This window comes from Gymnoscopelus microlampas (assembly GCF_963454915.1).
Source record: "Gymnoscopelus microlampas genome assembly, chromosome: 8".
NCBI classification, from domain to species: domain Eukaryota; kingdom Metazoa; phylum Chordata; class Actinopteri; order Myctophiformes; family Myctophidae; genus Gymnoscopelus; species Gymnoscopelus microlampas.
The window spans coordinates 36,788,025-36,806,731 of record NC_139945.1 but is presented as its reverse complement, the minus strand read 5'-3'; the positions used below and the strand labels follow the sequence as shown (position 1 = coordinate 36,806,731).

General features: G+C 41.4%; 1 protein-coding gene across 3 annotated transcripts in view; it reads left to right on the top strand.

The window, feature by feature from the left end:
- Positions 1-18,707, top strand: part of LOC311049836 (eukaryotic translation initiation factor 4 gamma 1-like) — a 60,366-nt gene that overhangs the window by 8,417 nt on the left and 33,242 nt on the right. For 2 of the 3 annotated variants that reach the window (XM_084063712.1, XM_084063711.1), the window contains exons 2-6: positions 5,071-5,122; positions 7,347-7,458; positions 9,414-9,494; positions 12,525-12,557; positions 15,122-15,316. In XM_084063712.1, coding sequence (XP_083919838.1) covers positions 7,396-7,458; positions 9,414-9,494; positions 12,525-12,557; positions 15,122-15,316 — 372 coding nt within the window. In that variant the 5' untranslated portion in view covers positions 5,071-5,122; positions 7,347-7,395. The remainder of the gene's footprint in view (positions 1-5,070; positions 5,123-7,346; positions 7,459-9,413; positions 9,495-12,524; positions 12,558-15,121; positions 15,317-18,707) is intronic. The other variant, XM_084063713.1, reaches the window with a different exon arrangement.

The following is an 18,707-nucleotide window of genomic DNA, read 5'->3' as shown; positions in this document are numbered from 1 at the left end:
CACCATGACCCTGTTGTTAGGGGTTCATATCCCCAGGTGAATTATTACACTTGAATAAAGACCAATGACCCTGTAGTGCAGTGGTTCTCAAGCTGTGGCCTGGGCCCACTTGTGCACCATGAGGGTAGTGCAAGTGGGCCCCCAAAAACAGCTGTAGCATTGTTACATGGAGTCCAATTTGGTGATGTCATTGAACTCCGTTATAGGCATTGGGCTGTAATTCATTATAAAGATAATGATATTGGTCATATAGATTGTCCCAGTGTCCCTTAAAGACTTGTGGTCTATATTTAAGCTATACAATATATTAGTAATTAGTAAAGTAATGTATATAAGGAAGGCATGGTTTGTCTGACATAAAACAAGCACCCTGCATGTCAGACTCTGTATGGTACATTAGCATTGCCAGACCAGTTTGCAACCATAACCATTAACCAGGAAACCACAGAAGGTACTTCGAGCAGTCGGCACTTTTCCCTGTGTGTGTATATGGGTTCATATAGGCTGTATAACATTTGACTCATCTAATGATGACATTGCACACTTATCTGGGAATCTGCAGCAGATCATAAAGCCAATGACACATTTTGACCTGATGACCTAACCAGAAAGTATACCAGGCTGTGACTCACCACCAAAAATCTTAAATACTTAGATTTTAGCCGGGGCGCTTACCCATTGTTGTCCAACAACTACAGTGCGAGTGCATCTCATAATACACCAATCTTTTGCCATCTTTTACCAAACAAATGGATTTTTTAGAATGGCATATGACATCCGAACAGTTGGCTAACCGCCAAACTGACCACTGACCAGTCAGATTTATAAATTCACCAGTATTAATTTGTCAGAGTACGCAGTGCGGTACACACTACAATATGACTGATCAAGTAAATAGTGAGATACAGGGATCTCTGATGTCATCAGAAACTTCTGCAGTCATGTTGATGATGTACACGGGCAGGCGTGGCCCTCTAGACGCGCCACTCGCTTCTTCCCAGTATCTATTGTACGTGCCAGCAATGAGTGTGGTGTCTAGTGCCTGTCTCTTCGCTTTCACATTCGGCAGGCGACCAATTGGTAGTCTGCGATGCAGGGGTGGGCAACTTTGATGATGCGGAGGGCCACTTTATTTCCACACTCACTCCGGAGAGCCACATTGCATATACTGTTGGGCAGAAACTTCTTATCTTTATCTGAAATCAATAATATATCAGTATTCCGATATTAACCTCGATATTAAGTGGAGGTGGGGGCTGCATGTGGCCCCCTGGGCCGGCAGTTGCCCATGTATGCAGTGTTTTCACGTCACCTTTTGGTATCGCCACAGCTACATACAAAAGTACCTGGTAATATCAACTTTTGCCTGGGAAAAAAAAGAAAAGTAGAATTGGCTAGAGTTGAGGCAGTAGTACTATGCAGTGGGAAAAGACCATAATTGAGTGAACATAATTGCTCAGCCTGTGGAGTGACCTGATAGCCTGGGCCTTTAGCTGCACTATGTCTCCATGTGCTCTCTGCCTCTCTCTGGTGGGGTGTGGGGGGGGGGCTTTATGCAACACTTTAAGCAGCATGGTTCACCAGCGGTGGTGGGGATACCACTCGGCTGTGTGTCAGACCAGCTCAAATGACCAGGGCTGGGTGGGACAGACTGAGATGGGGGTGGTGACCTGGCCTCTGCTTTCACATAACTGTCCCACACACACTCCCGCTAAAACCAGGTCCCCTGAGGTACTCTTTCTGGCTAGGAAGGCAGTGTTGTATGTTGTGCATTGCATATTATGTAGTGGTGGAGAAATCCCAGACTGCTTGTCTGCTTCTCACAAATGACATAGGCTAGCCGAATAGCCGTACCAATTTGTTTGTATGCTAGTCACAGCATGTTGACTAGGCTGCTATATACCGATTTTTCTTTCTTTTCAGTTGACGCATTTAGAGCTGAATTATTAGGCGTGTTTTGCCGTTTTTGCAAGTGTACCCACAGTTTTGTGTATTGGACTTTCATGCCAACTGTCACGCTACTAATTTATAATATTGACCACATCACATGAACGCAGTCTTAGGGTCGTTTCAGACGGGTAACTGCTGACGTGCCTATGTAATTCATTTTCAATGAGAGGCGGGTAGGGGTGTGCCGATATATTGTCCCGTGATTTATCAGAATTTTTTGGGGGGCTAATGGAAGTTAGAGGAGTTCTTACTGTTTGGTGTGTGTTATATGAAATGTGAGCATACCATATTCACTGTGAGCTTAACCATATTCACAGTAATCCTTATTCATATTCCATCATATTCAAGGGCTTTTGGAGAGAAATGAACACTCACTTTTAGTTTAAAGCACTGCAGGGGGAGGTGTGTCTGTCCAGCTGATGCTCGTTAATGTTACATTCATGAAGGCAATAATGTTTCTGCACTGTCAAATAGGCCTACATCTATTCTAAGATAGCATCAAAGCCAAAGAGTTTTACAAGCAACCCTCTCTCTGGTATTATGGATATTTAGTTCGAGCTGTTTTTAATAACTTGGCTAGACTTTGTTGTTTTTTCGAAAATTCGTGGCAGTCTCCAATTCTTTTTATTTAACCGATTTTACATATATAAGGGGGGGGGGGATTCATTTTCGATTCTGTGCCTATCGGTACATAACTCGGACGGGGCTGAGTAGGCCCAAGCAAACTTCGCAACGTTCGGCACGGCAACTTGCGCGCTAAAGGTGCCTCTCGTGGCTCGAGTTTGCTTGAGACTGCGCCCCTCCGTTGCGGTCCAAAACTATACTTTATCGGTGAAAAAAAGTAGTCTGCGGTTGTTGGAAAAAGTAGTATCGTCAGCGGGAGTCGATCGAATGAGGTGTGGGTTGGGAGTCCAGTGATTAACGAGGCAAGCCGCTGAGGCTGATGCTGAGATGGAGTATTCGGGCTCTATTAGAATGTGACAACTCCCACCGTTCCTGACTCTTCTAATGTAGAGCGAGAGAAGCCCCGCCCACTGGGCGAGGCTACTGAGAACGGGGGGAGAACGCTGCACATGATGTGGATGCAACACAGTGTGGGCTTGTAGGTCCACTGTGTTCCCTGCGTGACACTGTTGTACACCGAATATTCGATTTTGAGTTTTATCAGTTTGTGGCATCCCTAGTCCAGATGACAACAATATGACTGACCATGAGGTCATGTCCCTTAAGCTTAAGCTTTATGTTATAAGCTTTTATAACATAAAGCACAAACTGAAGAGGATGGTCAATGTTGATAATTGGAAGATAAAAAAAAATATATATCGTATCATGAAATTTGTATCGTGACACCCCTAATATATATATATATAAATCGGATGTTATGGTTCTGTTTGTGCAAGAGAGACTTCAGCCCCAGGGTTGTCCAATGGCCACTCTGAGGTGTCCGTGCTGGCCCTGACTCAGAGATTTGTATGTCTTTTGCACCATATGCAGTTCTTTTTGCATCACTTACCAACAAGGCAAGTGTGCCGATGGTGAGCCCTTGAGGCTTGTGAGGCGTGCCCAAGCGAGACGCTAGGTGAGCAAAGACGAAGATGCCAAGCAGCCGATGGCCGTGCGCATCCACCAGCTTGCCATCTTGAGTTGGCAAGACCTGGCGGATGGAATAGGTTATCATCTGTTTTCCAAATTGCACATGTTGCACAGGTAGCTGCTAGCTAGCCACATAATGTAAACAGACTGGCTACAAGCAGGCACACATCACTTCCTCCCAGTCAAATGGAGGACAGCGTAGCAACTAGCAAATGAAAAGAATGGGGTGTGGTTTGCAAAATATTCTGGTGCAAAACAGCAAAAGGCATACATGCGGCAGGGCCCAGACTGTGGATGAGACTTTAAGCTTATTCCCTGTTAGCCCCCACCCCCCTAGCCTAACTTGGCCTAGCTTACAGCACTGCCTACCATAAGCCCCATGTTTGTGTTGTAACGTGGATGAGCCTGTGTCAATCAATGTTTTTCCTAAGCTGGGTATTTCACCTGCTTGTTTCTGTTTTTAGCTGTGTTGAATTATAATCATAACAGCCCTGATAAATGCCCTTTCTCAGGAAGCACAATTTCTCCTCCTACTTAAAATAAACACCCTGATTCATCATGACTCAGGGCTTTTACTTAACCTGTGTGTGTGTGTGTGTGTGTGTGTGTGTGTGTGTGTGTGTGTGTGTGTGTGTTTGTTGGTAAGTGTTTGTATGGAAGGGTGTGTGTGTGTAAGGGTGTGTGTGTAAGGGGAAGAGAGTGTATGCGTGTTAGAGATAAAGTAGGCTTACAGGCCATATTGTCCCACCATGACCCTGTTGTTAGGGGTTCATATCCCCAGGTGAATTATTACACTTGAATAAAGACCAATGACCCTGTAGTGCAGTGGTTCTCAAGCTGTGGCCTGGGCCCACTTGTGCACCATGAGGGTAGTGCAAGTGGGCCCCCAAATGATTGGCAAAACACTACCATTTTAATAGTAATATAACATTATTTTTATTTCTTTAAAAGATTAGTTTTCAATTTTCATTGTTATACCGATAATTAATTGATGACAGAATCTTGATTGATCATTAAAATGAACAGGCAGCCCACCCGTCTGACCACTTAACCGGCTGCCACCAATGCTTTTGAGATTTTCAAGTTGGCCCTGATCCAGAAAAGTTTGTTGAGAACCACTGCTGTAGTGTCAGTTTCAGCTGTCTTACCCAGTACCTTCTAGGACTGTCGTCGACTAAAGAAATACTTATTTGACTAATGGTCAAGGATGTTATCGACTAATCAACTAGTTGACTAATTGACAAATGTTTTAGATTTGAGTTTGCCAAGTGCAATAATGTAAAAGCATACTTAGAAAAGTGCTTACCGGTATTCTTTTTCAGGAAATTAACTCTGTATTGACAACTAACAATGTCGTTATCAACCAGCACCAAACCAGTCAATTAATTAAGGGGGCAGGCCTACTACCTACAGTACAACCTTGTTTGTTTGGTATTGTAAATAGAAAAGCATGTTTGTTTTTAATTATTGCTTTGTTCTGTCTTTTGTCTCTGTCTGTCTTGGTCTCTCCATCTGTCTTTCTCTCAGGACAAACCGCTCCACGGAGTGTCTCCCACATTTGGGACCTAAAGAAATAAGTGTAAGTACCGTTTATCAGGATGTTTCACTGAATTGTGCTTTATGGATGATGATTTGTTAGTTCCTAGTACAGTATGTCAAGTGCAACCCTCCAAAACAGTAAAGCAGATCCCCAAACCGGTCTATTCATTTTGGCATCACTGGTGTCGCATGTCTCTTACTGGTAAAATTAAGTCATACCATAGCTATTCATTAAAATACTAATTCAAATAAAGAGTTTAGATGTTAGTGGTGGTTAATATGACCTAAATTTGATATCCACTTAAAACAGAAGAGGCTTGCACACTGACAATTTAAAAAATGAGGCTGCAAAAAAAATAGGCTGCCCTAGCGCGTCTGATATCTGGTCTAGAGGGGCGGCTTCAAAATCTCCGGAGAAAAAAAGGTGACAGGTTTAAAAAGACTGCTGATGATGGTCTGAGGACTGAAACGTCCACTCTCTTCACGTTTTGCACCTGTGTCACCATGTAAATAAAATAAGATATTTGTGCATAATTTTTTGATTTGTCAAGTGTGCAAACCTCTTCTGTTTTTTGTGGACTTAATTACTGGCGTCGTGCACCTGGCTTTAGCTTTAGTAATCCTTGAGTCAAGAGCGCAAACACTTTTTTGCCTTAACTAAACTAAAACAATATTTCTTTTGGCCTAATGTCAATATTTGATATGAATACACTTGATATGATATTTATCATATTAAAGTTTATAAATAGCCTAATATTCCTGTATAAAACGTAACATGTTTCCAGTGCTCCTCTTGTGAGGTTTTAATGATGGACAATTTTTATAGCCTGTATAAATATTGAATAGAATGTGTATAAAATATTTCCCCGATGTGTACTCAGGTGTGCGTACGTGTGTGTATGAGAGAGAGAAAGAGGAGGGGCGGATGACATTCTCTTACTGATTGCAACCTGTGCCCAAAACATTCTTCTCTTTGCCATCCATTATTGAGAACATTGCTGCCATTATTGGTGGTTCGGGTGCCTAGCTTGTCTGCAAGCACGTACTTCTCTGCAAGTACTAATCTGATTACTCGTTTACATGTAAACGCCCTGACTGACTGACTCATCTACAATTGTTGAAACACGTCATGACAGTCACCCCCTCTCCTTGCTACAAACAGCCAGTGATGCCGTTTCCTTTTTCTGCTTTCCTGACTAACTCAAAACCATTTATCCCACAGCCGGCAATGTGCAGATATTTCATATTTTACTGGGTTCATTCAAATGAAATGGCCAACGGGGCAGGAAGTTGCCAAGCTTTTATCACATACAATACAGAGAAAGGGCTCTCGAATGCCCCCATTTGGTCTGATTTTGGTCCGTTCATTAGCCTCCTCTTATACCCTATTGCCTCCATAAATCTATATTATTTAGCCTCAGAGCTTCACTCACTCTCTCTCTCTCTCTTGCTCTGCATTAGTGTACATTCAGCTGTCTAGGTAATTGTGCTGATGGAGAAGTCAAGTCAAGCAGAAAAGTCCTGTAGTATATTTGTCATAATAAACAGTCACAAAATCAAAAAGGTAATGGATTGATTTTCTAAGGAATGACTCGACTCCCAGTTCACTGGTGCTGCCATCAGAACAGAGATTAGATTCGCAAATAAGAAGGAGGTCGGCCAGCTGTGTTCTCACGTTATTACACCAGGCTGACTGATGTTACAACAATAATTGTTATTTACCATGACACAAAATGATTGGCACAAATATGTTAAGGTACTCCTGTGGCTCATCAGCTTCCCTTGCAGGATACTTTTCACACTGTTTTCCACGCATGCACACACTGTGTATTTCTAAGGAGCTATATTACTGTCAGCAGATTTTTAGTGATAATTGGACAGGTGGGTGGGAGTAACTCATGTTGTGTTCCATATATCGTCTCTGTCGGGTAGAAACCTCATATGTCCAAAACTGTTACTTTTCACGATTCAAATAAAAAAATAGCAGAACTAGCGGATCGACAAGCTCAAAACATGTCGCTTCGCGCCGCATTTCGAGATTGTAGATCTGCTACTTTTGATGCTTTTGTGTGATGCTGTAGGATGATTCATTTGAGTAGGGCATTCATTTACAAAAAAAACCCACAAAAAGTTAGAATATGGAGACAGGAGGTTTCTGCCCGACAGCGACGATATCTTTCTGCCCTTGTCCTGACATTCTGTGTTCTACGGTATCCGCCTCCCCTTTGTCCTGAATCACCCACTCTCTCCTTCTCTCTCTCCAGATTCTACACAGGTCCGTGTCCCACGTCCCTCCATGCAGAACTCCATGAAATGAATAAAGCACCACAGCCTATAACGGGACCCCCCACTGCCCCTTCCCCTGGTCTCTCACAGGTAATATCCTCCTCACCATCAGAACGTGTGTGTTTGTGAGACATGATGTTCATAGATATTTTTGATTGATCGATTGACAATATGTGTACAAAAGAAAGAACAAATTGCACACAGGCAGTGATGCTGATAGGCCTCCGTTCTGCGTCTCTCTCACCGTCCGTGCGTCCATGGGACGCACATGCACTGTAGTCAACAACAAATTCCATGTTAACACATCGACTGCCTAGATCGAGTTAACTCGATATTAGTAATCCAGCGCTCGACTGCCTAGATCGAGTTAACTCGATATTAGGTATTTTCATTGGTTTCATCTGTGATCGCGCGGGTCTGTTTACTTTTAATCATCACTTTCGTTTTCCATCTACGTCACACTCACCCGAAGCCGGATGTAAAAAAAAAAAATCGTTTCCGGGTCACATTGTTTTTCTCCGGTCATTTTCGTCCAGAATAGAGAAAAACACTTTTTTTCACACGCTATAAAATACAAAGGGAGAGCTCCCCTTTTATTTTCTTTGGTCCGAGTGACGATCAGGCATCGTCGTCGTGTATCACATCGTATCACAAGCCGATCAGAGATTGTCGAAGACAATCACATCCGGTTCATGTTGCTTGACTGTTTGAGCCTGGAGGGAGGGGGGGGCCGAGTCAGCGAGTCATCGAGGGTGTCATTTTGCTGCGCTCTGCTGGTCGATCGTCGTATGTGTTCAAAATCATGGGAAAAAGAAACTTAAATGCATTTAAATGAGAAAACAGAGAAAACAAAAAAACACGCAAATCGCTGGCAGTCAAGGGGGTAAATTTGGAATAAACTCTGGCAGTCAATGTGTTAAGAAAACTCGCAGTAAAAAAATAGAAATTGACAGACCCCGCTATTTTGTATGGCCAGCTGGCTGCATCCTACTTTATCCTAAGTTATGAAAAACAAGATCCACGTAGAAATCACATAAAAACACGATACAATACAACAAAAAAACGCACAAGACGTTGCTCCGTGTTATACTCAAATGTGTGACCCTATACAATCTGGTCAAAATGTCCGTGCTTCTTTTTGTTTTTGTTTTGTATCGTGTTTTTATGTGATTACTACACAGATTTTGTACAGAGTACACGGTACAGAGCAGAGAGACTCTGCTCTGTACCGTGTATGCCTTGAGCTGACCTGATTTTATGGGTCACACTTTTTAGTATAATACCCGTCACCGGAGCTGAACTCTATGGAGCTGAAACATGAACGTTTTTTTTATTTTACTTTACTATATTTTGGTGCTATTTACTTTATAAAGCCTACTGTTCTATGTTTGCATACTTTTATTATGCAAATATTAAAGTTGTCAGATTTAGAATATTGTTTATTTCTTTCAGATATCTTGCAGATACGTTGCACTTTGTTAAAATGTTATTAGGACATTTTTATTTCCCTGGGACCCATCTAAAAGACCAGCCTTGGGTCCCGGGACCCATTACAATTGAAAACCTAGCAACATCACTGCACAGGAAAGTCAAAAGGATGATACAAGAAAGCTAAAAGCTTATTTCCATTGGGGTCCCATTGATGTAGGTGTGTGACCTGGAGGGGGACAAAGGGAGTAAAAGCAGTGAAAAGGAATAACTTGGATCTGATGTCGATCCTGATTCCTAGACCACCAGTTACCGATACCGAGCTTGTAGATTTGTCATTTGAATTATAATTTTTCTTAAAAATATTTGCCTATAACGAAAGTGCCTAAAATAGGCATGCCAGGTTGAAAGTTGTTACAAATTGGGATGCATCGCCTGCGTAACTGCCGATAACAATGTAATCAAAAAGTCAAACTCAATATCAAACTGATATATCGGTTGTACTCTAGTCGTTCTTGCGATAGTCAAGGAAAATATAATTCTTATCACACACACACACATCTTCCCTCACGGTGTTCTCTTCATCTCATCCCTCTCTCTCTGTCTCTCTCTCACAGCCCTCCTACCCCCCTGGGCAGCCCTCTGTCGTGTTTGCCACCCCACCTCCACAAATGAACCCAACACCGCAGCCTCGACAGGTAGGCCCCAGCCTTCAGTCCACCCACTTCCTTAACATCACTGCTTCACTTCAGACTGAGGTGGGCTGCACTTCATTCCAAAATAGTCGCTCCTTAACCCATTAACACATTCCCTGCCAGAGGGTTTTTTTTTACTTCCCCCACTGCCAGCATTACATTCAATGTTAAAAAAAACATTTTTTAAGTAGTCACAAAATATTTTCTGTGATCACTGTCCTCACGGTGATCCCCTCATTACACACACACACAGGAGTCTCGTAGAATTGTGGAAAAAAATTATCCGATTGCGGTAATCCGTTCCATAATTGCAGCCAATTGAAAATAGCATGTTTCACCCAAAATAACATGGTAAAAAAGTACACAGGAGCCGAGATACAGGATTTTAAAGTAATAAGTTAACCAAGGAGTGAATGGAGCTAGAAATCTTTGGATCACGATATCTCTGGTTCTGTGTGGATAAATTGAAGAAAAAAAAATGTGTGGAACGCGTCTATCATTTTAGATTTTTAGCTATAGCCTATAAACAATATTTTTATACTTTGGCTATTAAAAAATAGCAGATATACGAGCTTGTAGATCTGCTATTTGTTTTGTAATTGTGAAAATGTATGAAATTTTGAATATATATATATATATATATATATTAGGGCTTTCACCAACTAGGGCTAACCACTAGTCGACCTTGTTGGTACTAGTCGAATAGTTGCATTTTTTTTAAAAATGTTTAATGCTATAGTAATGGCCCATCTTACTATTATTATTATCCTCCTGACTTTATTTTTTATCAAAAGGGGGTCAAAAGCATGCCCAATAAAAGCCTATTATTGGGCAATGGGGATCCTTGGAGACGCTGCTGTGGTGCTGTGCTGCTGTGCCAGAAGCGCTTCCCTTAAAACGCCATAAAAATAAGGGCAGGAGGATAATAATAATAGTAATATAGTAGTAGGATGGTATTAAAACAGTGCCAACCAAAAAAAAAAAAAACTTTTTTTTTGTAATTTTTTTTTTAATTTAAATTTCGACTAGTCGACTAGTCGACTACCACTGGGTCAAATTAGTCGACCTGTAAAAATCTCTAGTCGTGAAAGCGCTAATATATATATATATATATATATATATAGAAACTACATAGCTCATAGCGCAGCACTTGAGGTTGTAGATCTACTTTAAGCAAACATTTTTAACTCAAATCTTTGCTTCTGGGGGGTCCCTGGAACAACATATTTTGAGATGGGGGTCCGCGGCCAAATACATATAATTTTGGAGGTCCTTGACATGAAAGAGTTTGAGCACCACTGATATAGCAACATAAGTTTAAATTAAAAAAAAAATAGGTTTTAGAAGACATTTGTATAATCCCCAGAAGCTAAGATTTGATTTACAAATGTTCGCTTTAAAAATATATATATTCAAAGATTTGCACACATTTTCAAGATTTTTGATTAGCCAAAGAAATCTAAAATGACACAGATGCGTTCCCGGTCCAAAAGGGTTAACACTCTTAATTTGGAATAAATCCCCACAAATGTCAGGTAGTTGGTCTTTTTTTTTTCAATATTCATGGCTTAGAGCTATACGTTGTGACTTCATTCCATCTTATTGAATACACATCCCTCACCCATGTCACTGAAGTGCAGCATTAATTCCATTTACTTATTAATTACGTCTTTAGAAAACATTGTTGCCCAAATGCTGAACGTCTAATGTCAAGGTCCTGGCTCCAGGGCTGTTCCTCTGTGTGTGACATGATAAAGCCCAAGCTCACCTTCTCTGAATGTTCTGAATGAATTTGTGAATGTCTGAATTATTGCCAGTATGTCTGTTCACCTATCTCTGCACCACAAACTGTTACTCTGCACTCAGCCTCCACACATTACAATGGATAATAACCTTGCTCTCCCCAATCTCTTGTATGTGTCCACATTGGTTGCTTTGACTCTCATATCGTCGCTGTTGGGCGGAAACTTTGTATGTCCGAAACGGTTCGTTTTCAAGAAATAGAAAAAAGGACATGCGTTCCATCGTAGTTACTGTTTAGTCACAAGCTCTTGTTTTTATCTTTCATTGGTTAAATATTTATAAAACCCACAGACAGACTTCACCTCTTTACATCTGGCGTCAGAATTTTGGGCATGTCGTTTTAGGGGAAATCTTTCAAAAATATTCAAAAGTTTTCAAATTTCATTAAAAATAGCAGATCCACAAGCTCACAATGAAACATGTTGTGAGCTTGAAAATATGCAATTTTTGTATGACACTGTGTTATGCAACAAAGTATATTATAGGCCATTAAAGGTAGGGTAAGTGATTTTCTTTGGTTAAAATAAGTGTTAAATAGCTCTATATTCTGATAGTACTCATTGCTATAGAGTGTTTGTTCAGTAACAGGAGTCTCCTTGTCTTTCCAGCTCTTTATTAAACAGAAAATGCATTTTCAGTTCAGGATACCAATTTGATCCAATCAGGATAGAGAATTGTACAAGTGAAATTGGAAGTGATGACAGTGACACAAAGAATTGAGCAGACAAAATTGGAACTGGAACACCATCAAAATGAAGCTGATAAATGGGTACTTTCTCCTGATTAGCTGACATTTTGTCACCTACCTGAAAATGTATTTTCTGTTTATTAAAGAGCTGGAGAGATGTGGGGACTCCTGTTATGAAAAAACACTCTATAGCAATGATTACTATCAGAATATAGTGCTTTAACCTTTTAACAAAAACACTTTTGTTTTGACCAAAAAATATCACTTACCCTACCCTTAAATTCATGAAAAGAAAAGAAAATGTGGAGATGGAAGGTTTCTGCCCGACAGCGACTGTAATACTGTATTACTATTGGTTACTTCTGGGTGTTTGAGCATGCTGTACCGTTTGACTTATCAAGTTGATCTTCACCGAGGTGTGAGCTAAATTGGTAAAATGTAAACCTTGTAAAATGTAAAGGCTTGTGTCCAGTGTGGAGTCTCTGCTGATCTTTCTGGGGGGTCCTTAACCTCTGTCTTGTGTGCCTCTCCTCCCACTCTAGTTTGCCCCAGGGCCCCGGCCTATACACCAACAGGTACTAACAGCACAATTGACTAACCTCCTGTGGGGTGGGGAGGGGTGGGGTAAATTCACTCCAGAATTCACTCCAGTCAAGGGTGTAAAACTTAAGCACATGTTCAAACCAATGTTTTGAAGCTCTTCCGAAGCACTAGCTTGGCCTGAAGACTGTGCTATTGTAAGCACTGTTGCCTAATTGTTGCCATTATCCAGTTCCTATAATATGATATGAGGTAATGTGTTTGTGCACAGCTTCTTTGTGTTATCATCAGGGATGCAAACAAATGTGCTTTTTAGACTGTCGCTTTTTTCACACTTGCTTTGGCAATGTAAAATTATTTTCCCCATGCCAATAAAGCGGCTTTGAATTGAATTGAATCTCTAACGATTCCTACAGTGTGTTTTTTGTCATTGCTCATATGAGTGAACTGCAAACATTTTTACTTGACTGTCAGGACCTGTTGCGAGGACCTCACCTTACATCACTGGTTACGCTGTTGTTTACTCTAGTCTTGCTGGACCGTCACTGCATTAGACACCATTCTGCCTGCACAGACATTTTGAGAGCAGCGTCCACTCCCCACAGATGTTGAAGTCATCAGTCCACATTGGATTTTTTCTAATGTCTGACTATGTTATGTGATATGGTTTTGATTTCGTTTTACACTGTTTGACGTTAGCTAACTACTAGCATTAGCTATAGTACGTAGCAGCAGGTGTAACGTAATGAGCTGTGTAAATGGGCCATGATGATCTGACTCATACTGATCTGAATACAAATAGCAAATAGGATGTCCTATTCATGTTAGCATATGTTTGTCATATGGTGACGATATTAGGCTGCTGAACGTTTTTCCTTCAAGTAGCATTTTTCTTTTAAATTTGTTTGCATCCCTGAATCTTCATACACAGACTATACAGATTTATTTTGTGAGATTATAACTTAGCCAATGACCAATGGAAAAATCTTAAACAAATTAACAAAACTTTAATTAATTAGAATAATGACAAGGCTGCTATGATCTGACTTTTTTCTCATGTAACACTACACCGTGTCAGCGCCGATGTGGAGATTTGAAATCTATTATAAAACTGCTGTTAAACGCTAAAGCCTGCAGCCAGTTGTATTTCAGGGAACAAAACTCTGCTTTTAGACAGCAGGTCAAGAAGAATGGTTTATCTGAAGTACTCAGTGTGTCGTCTAACTTCAACATTCCAGTGGTTGATAACCTCTGACACCTTGCCTCATGTTAACTGTCTCATCACACTGTCCTGTCATGACATTTTTAACTCATAATATAATGCAACCACCAAACCAGTCACTCAGGGAGCCTTTGTATAAACATTTATAAAAGGTGCCTCAGTGTAAACCATGTGTCTGTCTAGTCTGCGGCCTCTGTCAAGTGAACAGGGGATAAAACCACTGCTTCAAGCTCTCACATGTGTGACAGACAAATTTCAAATGATGTAGAATTATGAAGTGCACATAGATGTATGCTCAAGTGGGAACACTTGCTTGGCATTGCTGCCTGACGCACCTCCGACGGTGCCATGGTACACATGTTGTTCCTAGGGAGAAGCTAAAGCAAATGTAATGGGAGCGTAAATGAGCTGCTTGTTGAAATGATGTCTGCTTTACAACACTAAGCTGTCTATTTCACACCAGTTGGTTTTTGTTGTCACAGCAGATGAACGTCAGGGTGATTAATTGGTGCTTTATGGTTTGTTAGTTATACAGTTTTCTGTCCAAGCATAACAAGACCATATATACTGGCATGCACTCTGCATTATCCTCTGCATGCAGCTCATTAATTCACTGCTTGGCTCAATGTAGTAGGTTTTTGGATGCTATGCTCTGTAACTGATTGTGTGGTGATCTTTCTCTCCTCACTCCCTCTCTCTCCCTCCCTTCTCTTCCTCTCTGCTTCCGTTGGATGTGTCTGTGTGTGGTCTGTGTTTGTGCCGCTGAAGGGAGGCTTCAGGTCGCTGCAGGTAACTTATCCCTCACTTTCCTTTCTCGGCTGCCGCCTCTGTTTTTCCTCTCGCCCTCCATGGGGGTGTGTGTGTGTGTGTGTGTGTGCGTGCACTTGCATGTGTAATATTTGGCAGTGTTGTGCTTTGTTGCCTGGCGTCATTTTACTGGCTGTGGTGGTTGGCTTCCCAGGCCAGCAGCAGAATGTCAATGAGGAAGTTCTCAATGAACCGGTGCTAGCTGCTTTATCTTTCCTGGCTGTCGTAGCCAATATGTTTCCACTTGGACCCATGGACAAAGTACAAGGCTAGTTGTTAGGCTGGACTAGCAGGAGCAACCTGATCCAAGTGACGTATGAAAATGGATTTTCCCCAAGAAGGGGAGTGATCAATATTTCCCTAATATGTCTCTTCCTTCCTCTTTATCCATGTTCCTCCCCTCTCCTGCCGTCATCACACTTGCTCTCTCTCTCTCTTCTTCTCCTTTATCCTCTTCCGTCTCCTCATGTTTGTCCTTTATCACTTATGACATCTTTCCCTTCCTTTCTCCACTGTATCTCGTCTTCCCCTGCTCCCACCTTCGTTTGTCTCCCTCCCCTTGCTCTCCAGCCGTACTATACAAACAGGGCCAACCTGCCCCCCAGCAGCGGGCCTCGGGGGGTGCCCCCCAGCAGCGGCCCGCGGCCTGTGGCCCCTACTCACGTCTACCAGCCGGGACCTGGCTCCCAGATGATGATGATCCCTCAACAGCAGCTGCCTTTCCCCAGCTCACCGCAGGGAGCGGCTTACTTCATACCTGGACAGGTAAGGCATCCAAAACAAACATGAATGGCAAATTGGTGCTCCATATCTGGCTACTGAATGCACATGCATGTCTCTTGTAAAATGCATGTGGTCTGTGTGTGGATAGAGCAACTCTTTTCCCCTCCCTCTATCAATGGAGAGATTCTGCAGTGTGTGTGATCTCATACTTGAGTAAATCTGCCTCCTCCACTATTCTGTTAGCATGATCCTCACGTTGCTCAGCTGATCCCTAAACATAATGCTGAGTGTGTTATTGTTTAAAAGTAGCACAGAAGCAGGGTTAGAAAGGGCCTGTTACAATGCAATAGAAAATGCCTGACATGTGGGTCCTCATGTTATAAATTAGGAGGACAGCTTACTTACTTTTGGGGGTACAGCTGCACTGGCCAGACATTCTACCCGTTTCACTATAGCAGTGGCTCCTGACCAGGGCTCGAATGTAACTTCTTTTTACTTGGTAGCTTGGTGCTACCAAAACAAAAAATTAGGAGCATCCACCAGAATGTAAGGACCACCAATATGTAATAGATTTTTAAAATTAATACAAATAATAATATGATAATATGCATAATAATATGCAGTTTACAAATAACATGAATATTATTAAAGTAATCTTAAAAATCCATGATAGGCCACCACTGAGGCTTTATGCAATATGCTGGGGCCAGGATTTAAAATGTAGTGTCCTGACTGTCTGTCCCTCATCCATCCATCTCTTCAAAGAGACTAAGGTATCAAACATGTCCAGATGAGGACCCTCTACACTGATTCCAGCCAATCACATCTTCATCAGTTTTTTTGTTCACCTTCATAGCCCATTTGGATAATATAATTAGAATTTCTAAGTTATAAAATAATTGCCATGTAAATATAACATGGTAGCCTATTTTCCATTACATTGGCCATATTGCGTATAGCTAAGTCTACTCACTTCTAATGAGAACATTGATCAGGTTTTGTTTTTGTGTTGTCATACATTTGTCAATAGGCTACTAATTGATTCTGAATATTGACAGTTTACAATTTAGGCATTTAGCAGAGCGACTTACAGTAAGCAAGGACAACACAAGGTAATACATCAAATGCATAGTAATCTAATAATAAACTAATACATAAGTAAGCCAAGAACCTATCATCAGCCTGTACATTGAAACTATACACACTATAGGATGCCAGGTCAACAATGACCTGGCAACTGTCTACATAACATGCTATCTAAGTTACATTTTAGATAGCATAGTCTACATTTTAGAAAATAGCCGATCTACAAGCCCACAATGCACTTCAAAACCTTTTGACAATATAATGACCCAAAAAATGCTGAAAGTTGTTATTTTGTGCAGTATGTTTACAATTTTGTGTCACCATGTGTACTGTGGTTGCTGTTACTGCCAACCCCTGCACTGTTGTCCTGGGGTGGTTGCACAGTAAAAAAACAAGTGTCTCCTCTGATACACAGAGTTGCAACCGAGGCTCAAGGAATGGGCGCTGGAATTGAAGCTCTCTTCCGGGTTCTCTTTCAGCATAAAGTTCCTATTAATGGCCCAGCAGATGTCGCTATTTCATCTTCTACTGGTCGCAATACAATTATATTGAGAGTATATTATGCTCTCAATAGAATTGAATGAGGTTCTGGCCGGACTTTAAACTTGATTTTATTACCTAGTAAACATTTTCATAAACACTTTGTTTTCAATGGCTAGTTTGAAGTATTTTTTTAATCACCATGATATGCGTTTAGTAAATTATGGTCCCATTCATTTTAAAATTGATGATAAAGTAGGGTATGTTTCTAAGGTTTCTACTGGTTCTACCGAGTGAAGACCCGCCCTTGCTGCGGTTGAAGCCAGTAGTAGTCGTTTCTGGTATTTCAATTCGCCGAAAAAGTGTCTTCAAAATGGTCTGTAGAAACCAATGGGGCTGGCTTTGTCCATTCTTTTTACGGTCTATGGTTGCAACTTTCTTCTTTTCACCGGAAGAGACCATCAAACGCGTTGCTTTTCAGCTAAATTTGCCAACTTCAGTACAGAGTATGCCATCCACGTGAATCATGTACATCCAAATAGGTTTCAATTACGTGTGGAGGGTTTCTGCTGCTCCTATCACTCCAAGGGGTGAGAATGTTCCTAGGGAGAAGTGACCTTCTCCATTAACAAAAACAATAAAAGGCCACCAATCAAACTGTGAAACTTGCACAATCTGACTGGGAGAATGCCGGGTGTCTTTAGACAAGTGCACCCAGACACATTCACCTAGTCGCCTACTGACTCATGTCGACAAAGAGAAAGCGTTGGAATTGGAAGATAAATGAAGGGAGAGGTGTGGTACCAGTGGCAGATGTAGCCTCACAAGTCAAATGCAGTGTGTCTGTCATTCCTACAGGCCTACATTGTGCAACCTGGCAAATGTAATAAACAAAGAGGTTTCTACTTTACAGTGTGGGGAAAGGCTTAAGTACCTTATATATTTCATAGGCATAGTGTGATCATTGAACAACTCTAAAAGACTGGCTCGTGGTGCAACCACAATAGGTATGTCATTGGCGGTCATCTCCTCTCCCTCCTCAGACCTCACCTTGTTGTAAAACAAGGAGACAAAATGTGGCAATATTAACTCACCGAGTGCCAGAATTATTTCTGGCTATGTTGTCACTCATTTTCCTCATAACAGTTTTGTATTTTGCGTTATGACAATGTTTTGTCTAACTTTTGCCAGTTTTTAAACACTTAAAGTAAAATTACATTTTAGTAGAGGTTTGGGTTGTTGTGGTCAAAAGGCGAGTATCGAGTGCCTTACCTGGATATAAAATTGTGCAATTTCTTAAAAAAAAAAAAAAGCTCAGTGGCCTTGTTAGTGTCCGCCCTGAGACTCGGAGGTCGGGGTTCAATCCCCGGCCGAGTCATACCAAAGACTATAAAAATGGTACCCGATGCCTCCCTGCTTGGCATACAACATCGAGGGTTGGATTGAGGGGTAAATTCCTATGACATACTAGTGTCATGTCCAGGGGGTGTACTTGTACATTAAGCTGCCTTGTGCTACGGAAAGACGAGATAGGCTCCTGATATATGGGCCACACGGCCATGACTTTGACACCCGTTTCACCTTGCAATGAAAGTCAACATGCCGCATTGCAACCCGTTGCGTTGTGAGCTTGTCTATAGGATATTTTTGAAAGTATTATAAAAATAATTGCAATAGTATTTTAAAATAGGCACACCACAGTTAATGTGGTTAAAGCTGTACCCTACTTCCTGTTCAGGGACTACAGATAGAAATGAGCTTTTAGCTAAATACATTTATTGTATGCTGTCCCTGTCAAATAAACAAGGCAAGGCGGTTTGTTGACTACAGGAGCGTGTTAATCTTCTTCTTTTACTTTGACAGTGGT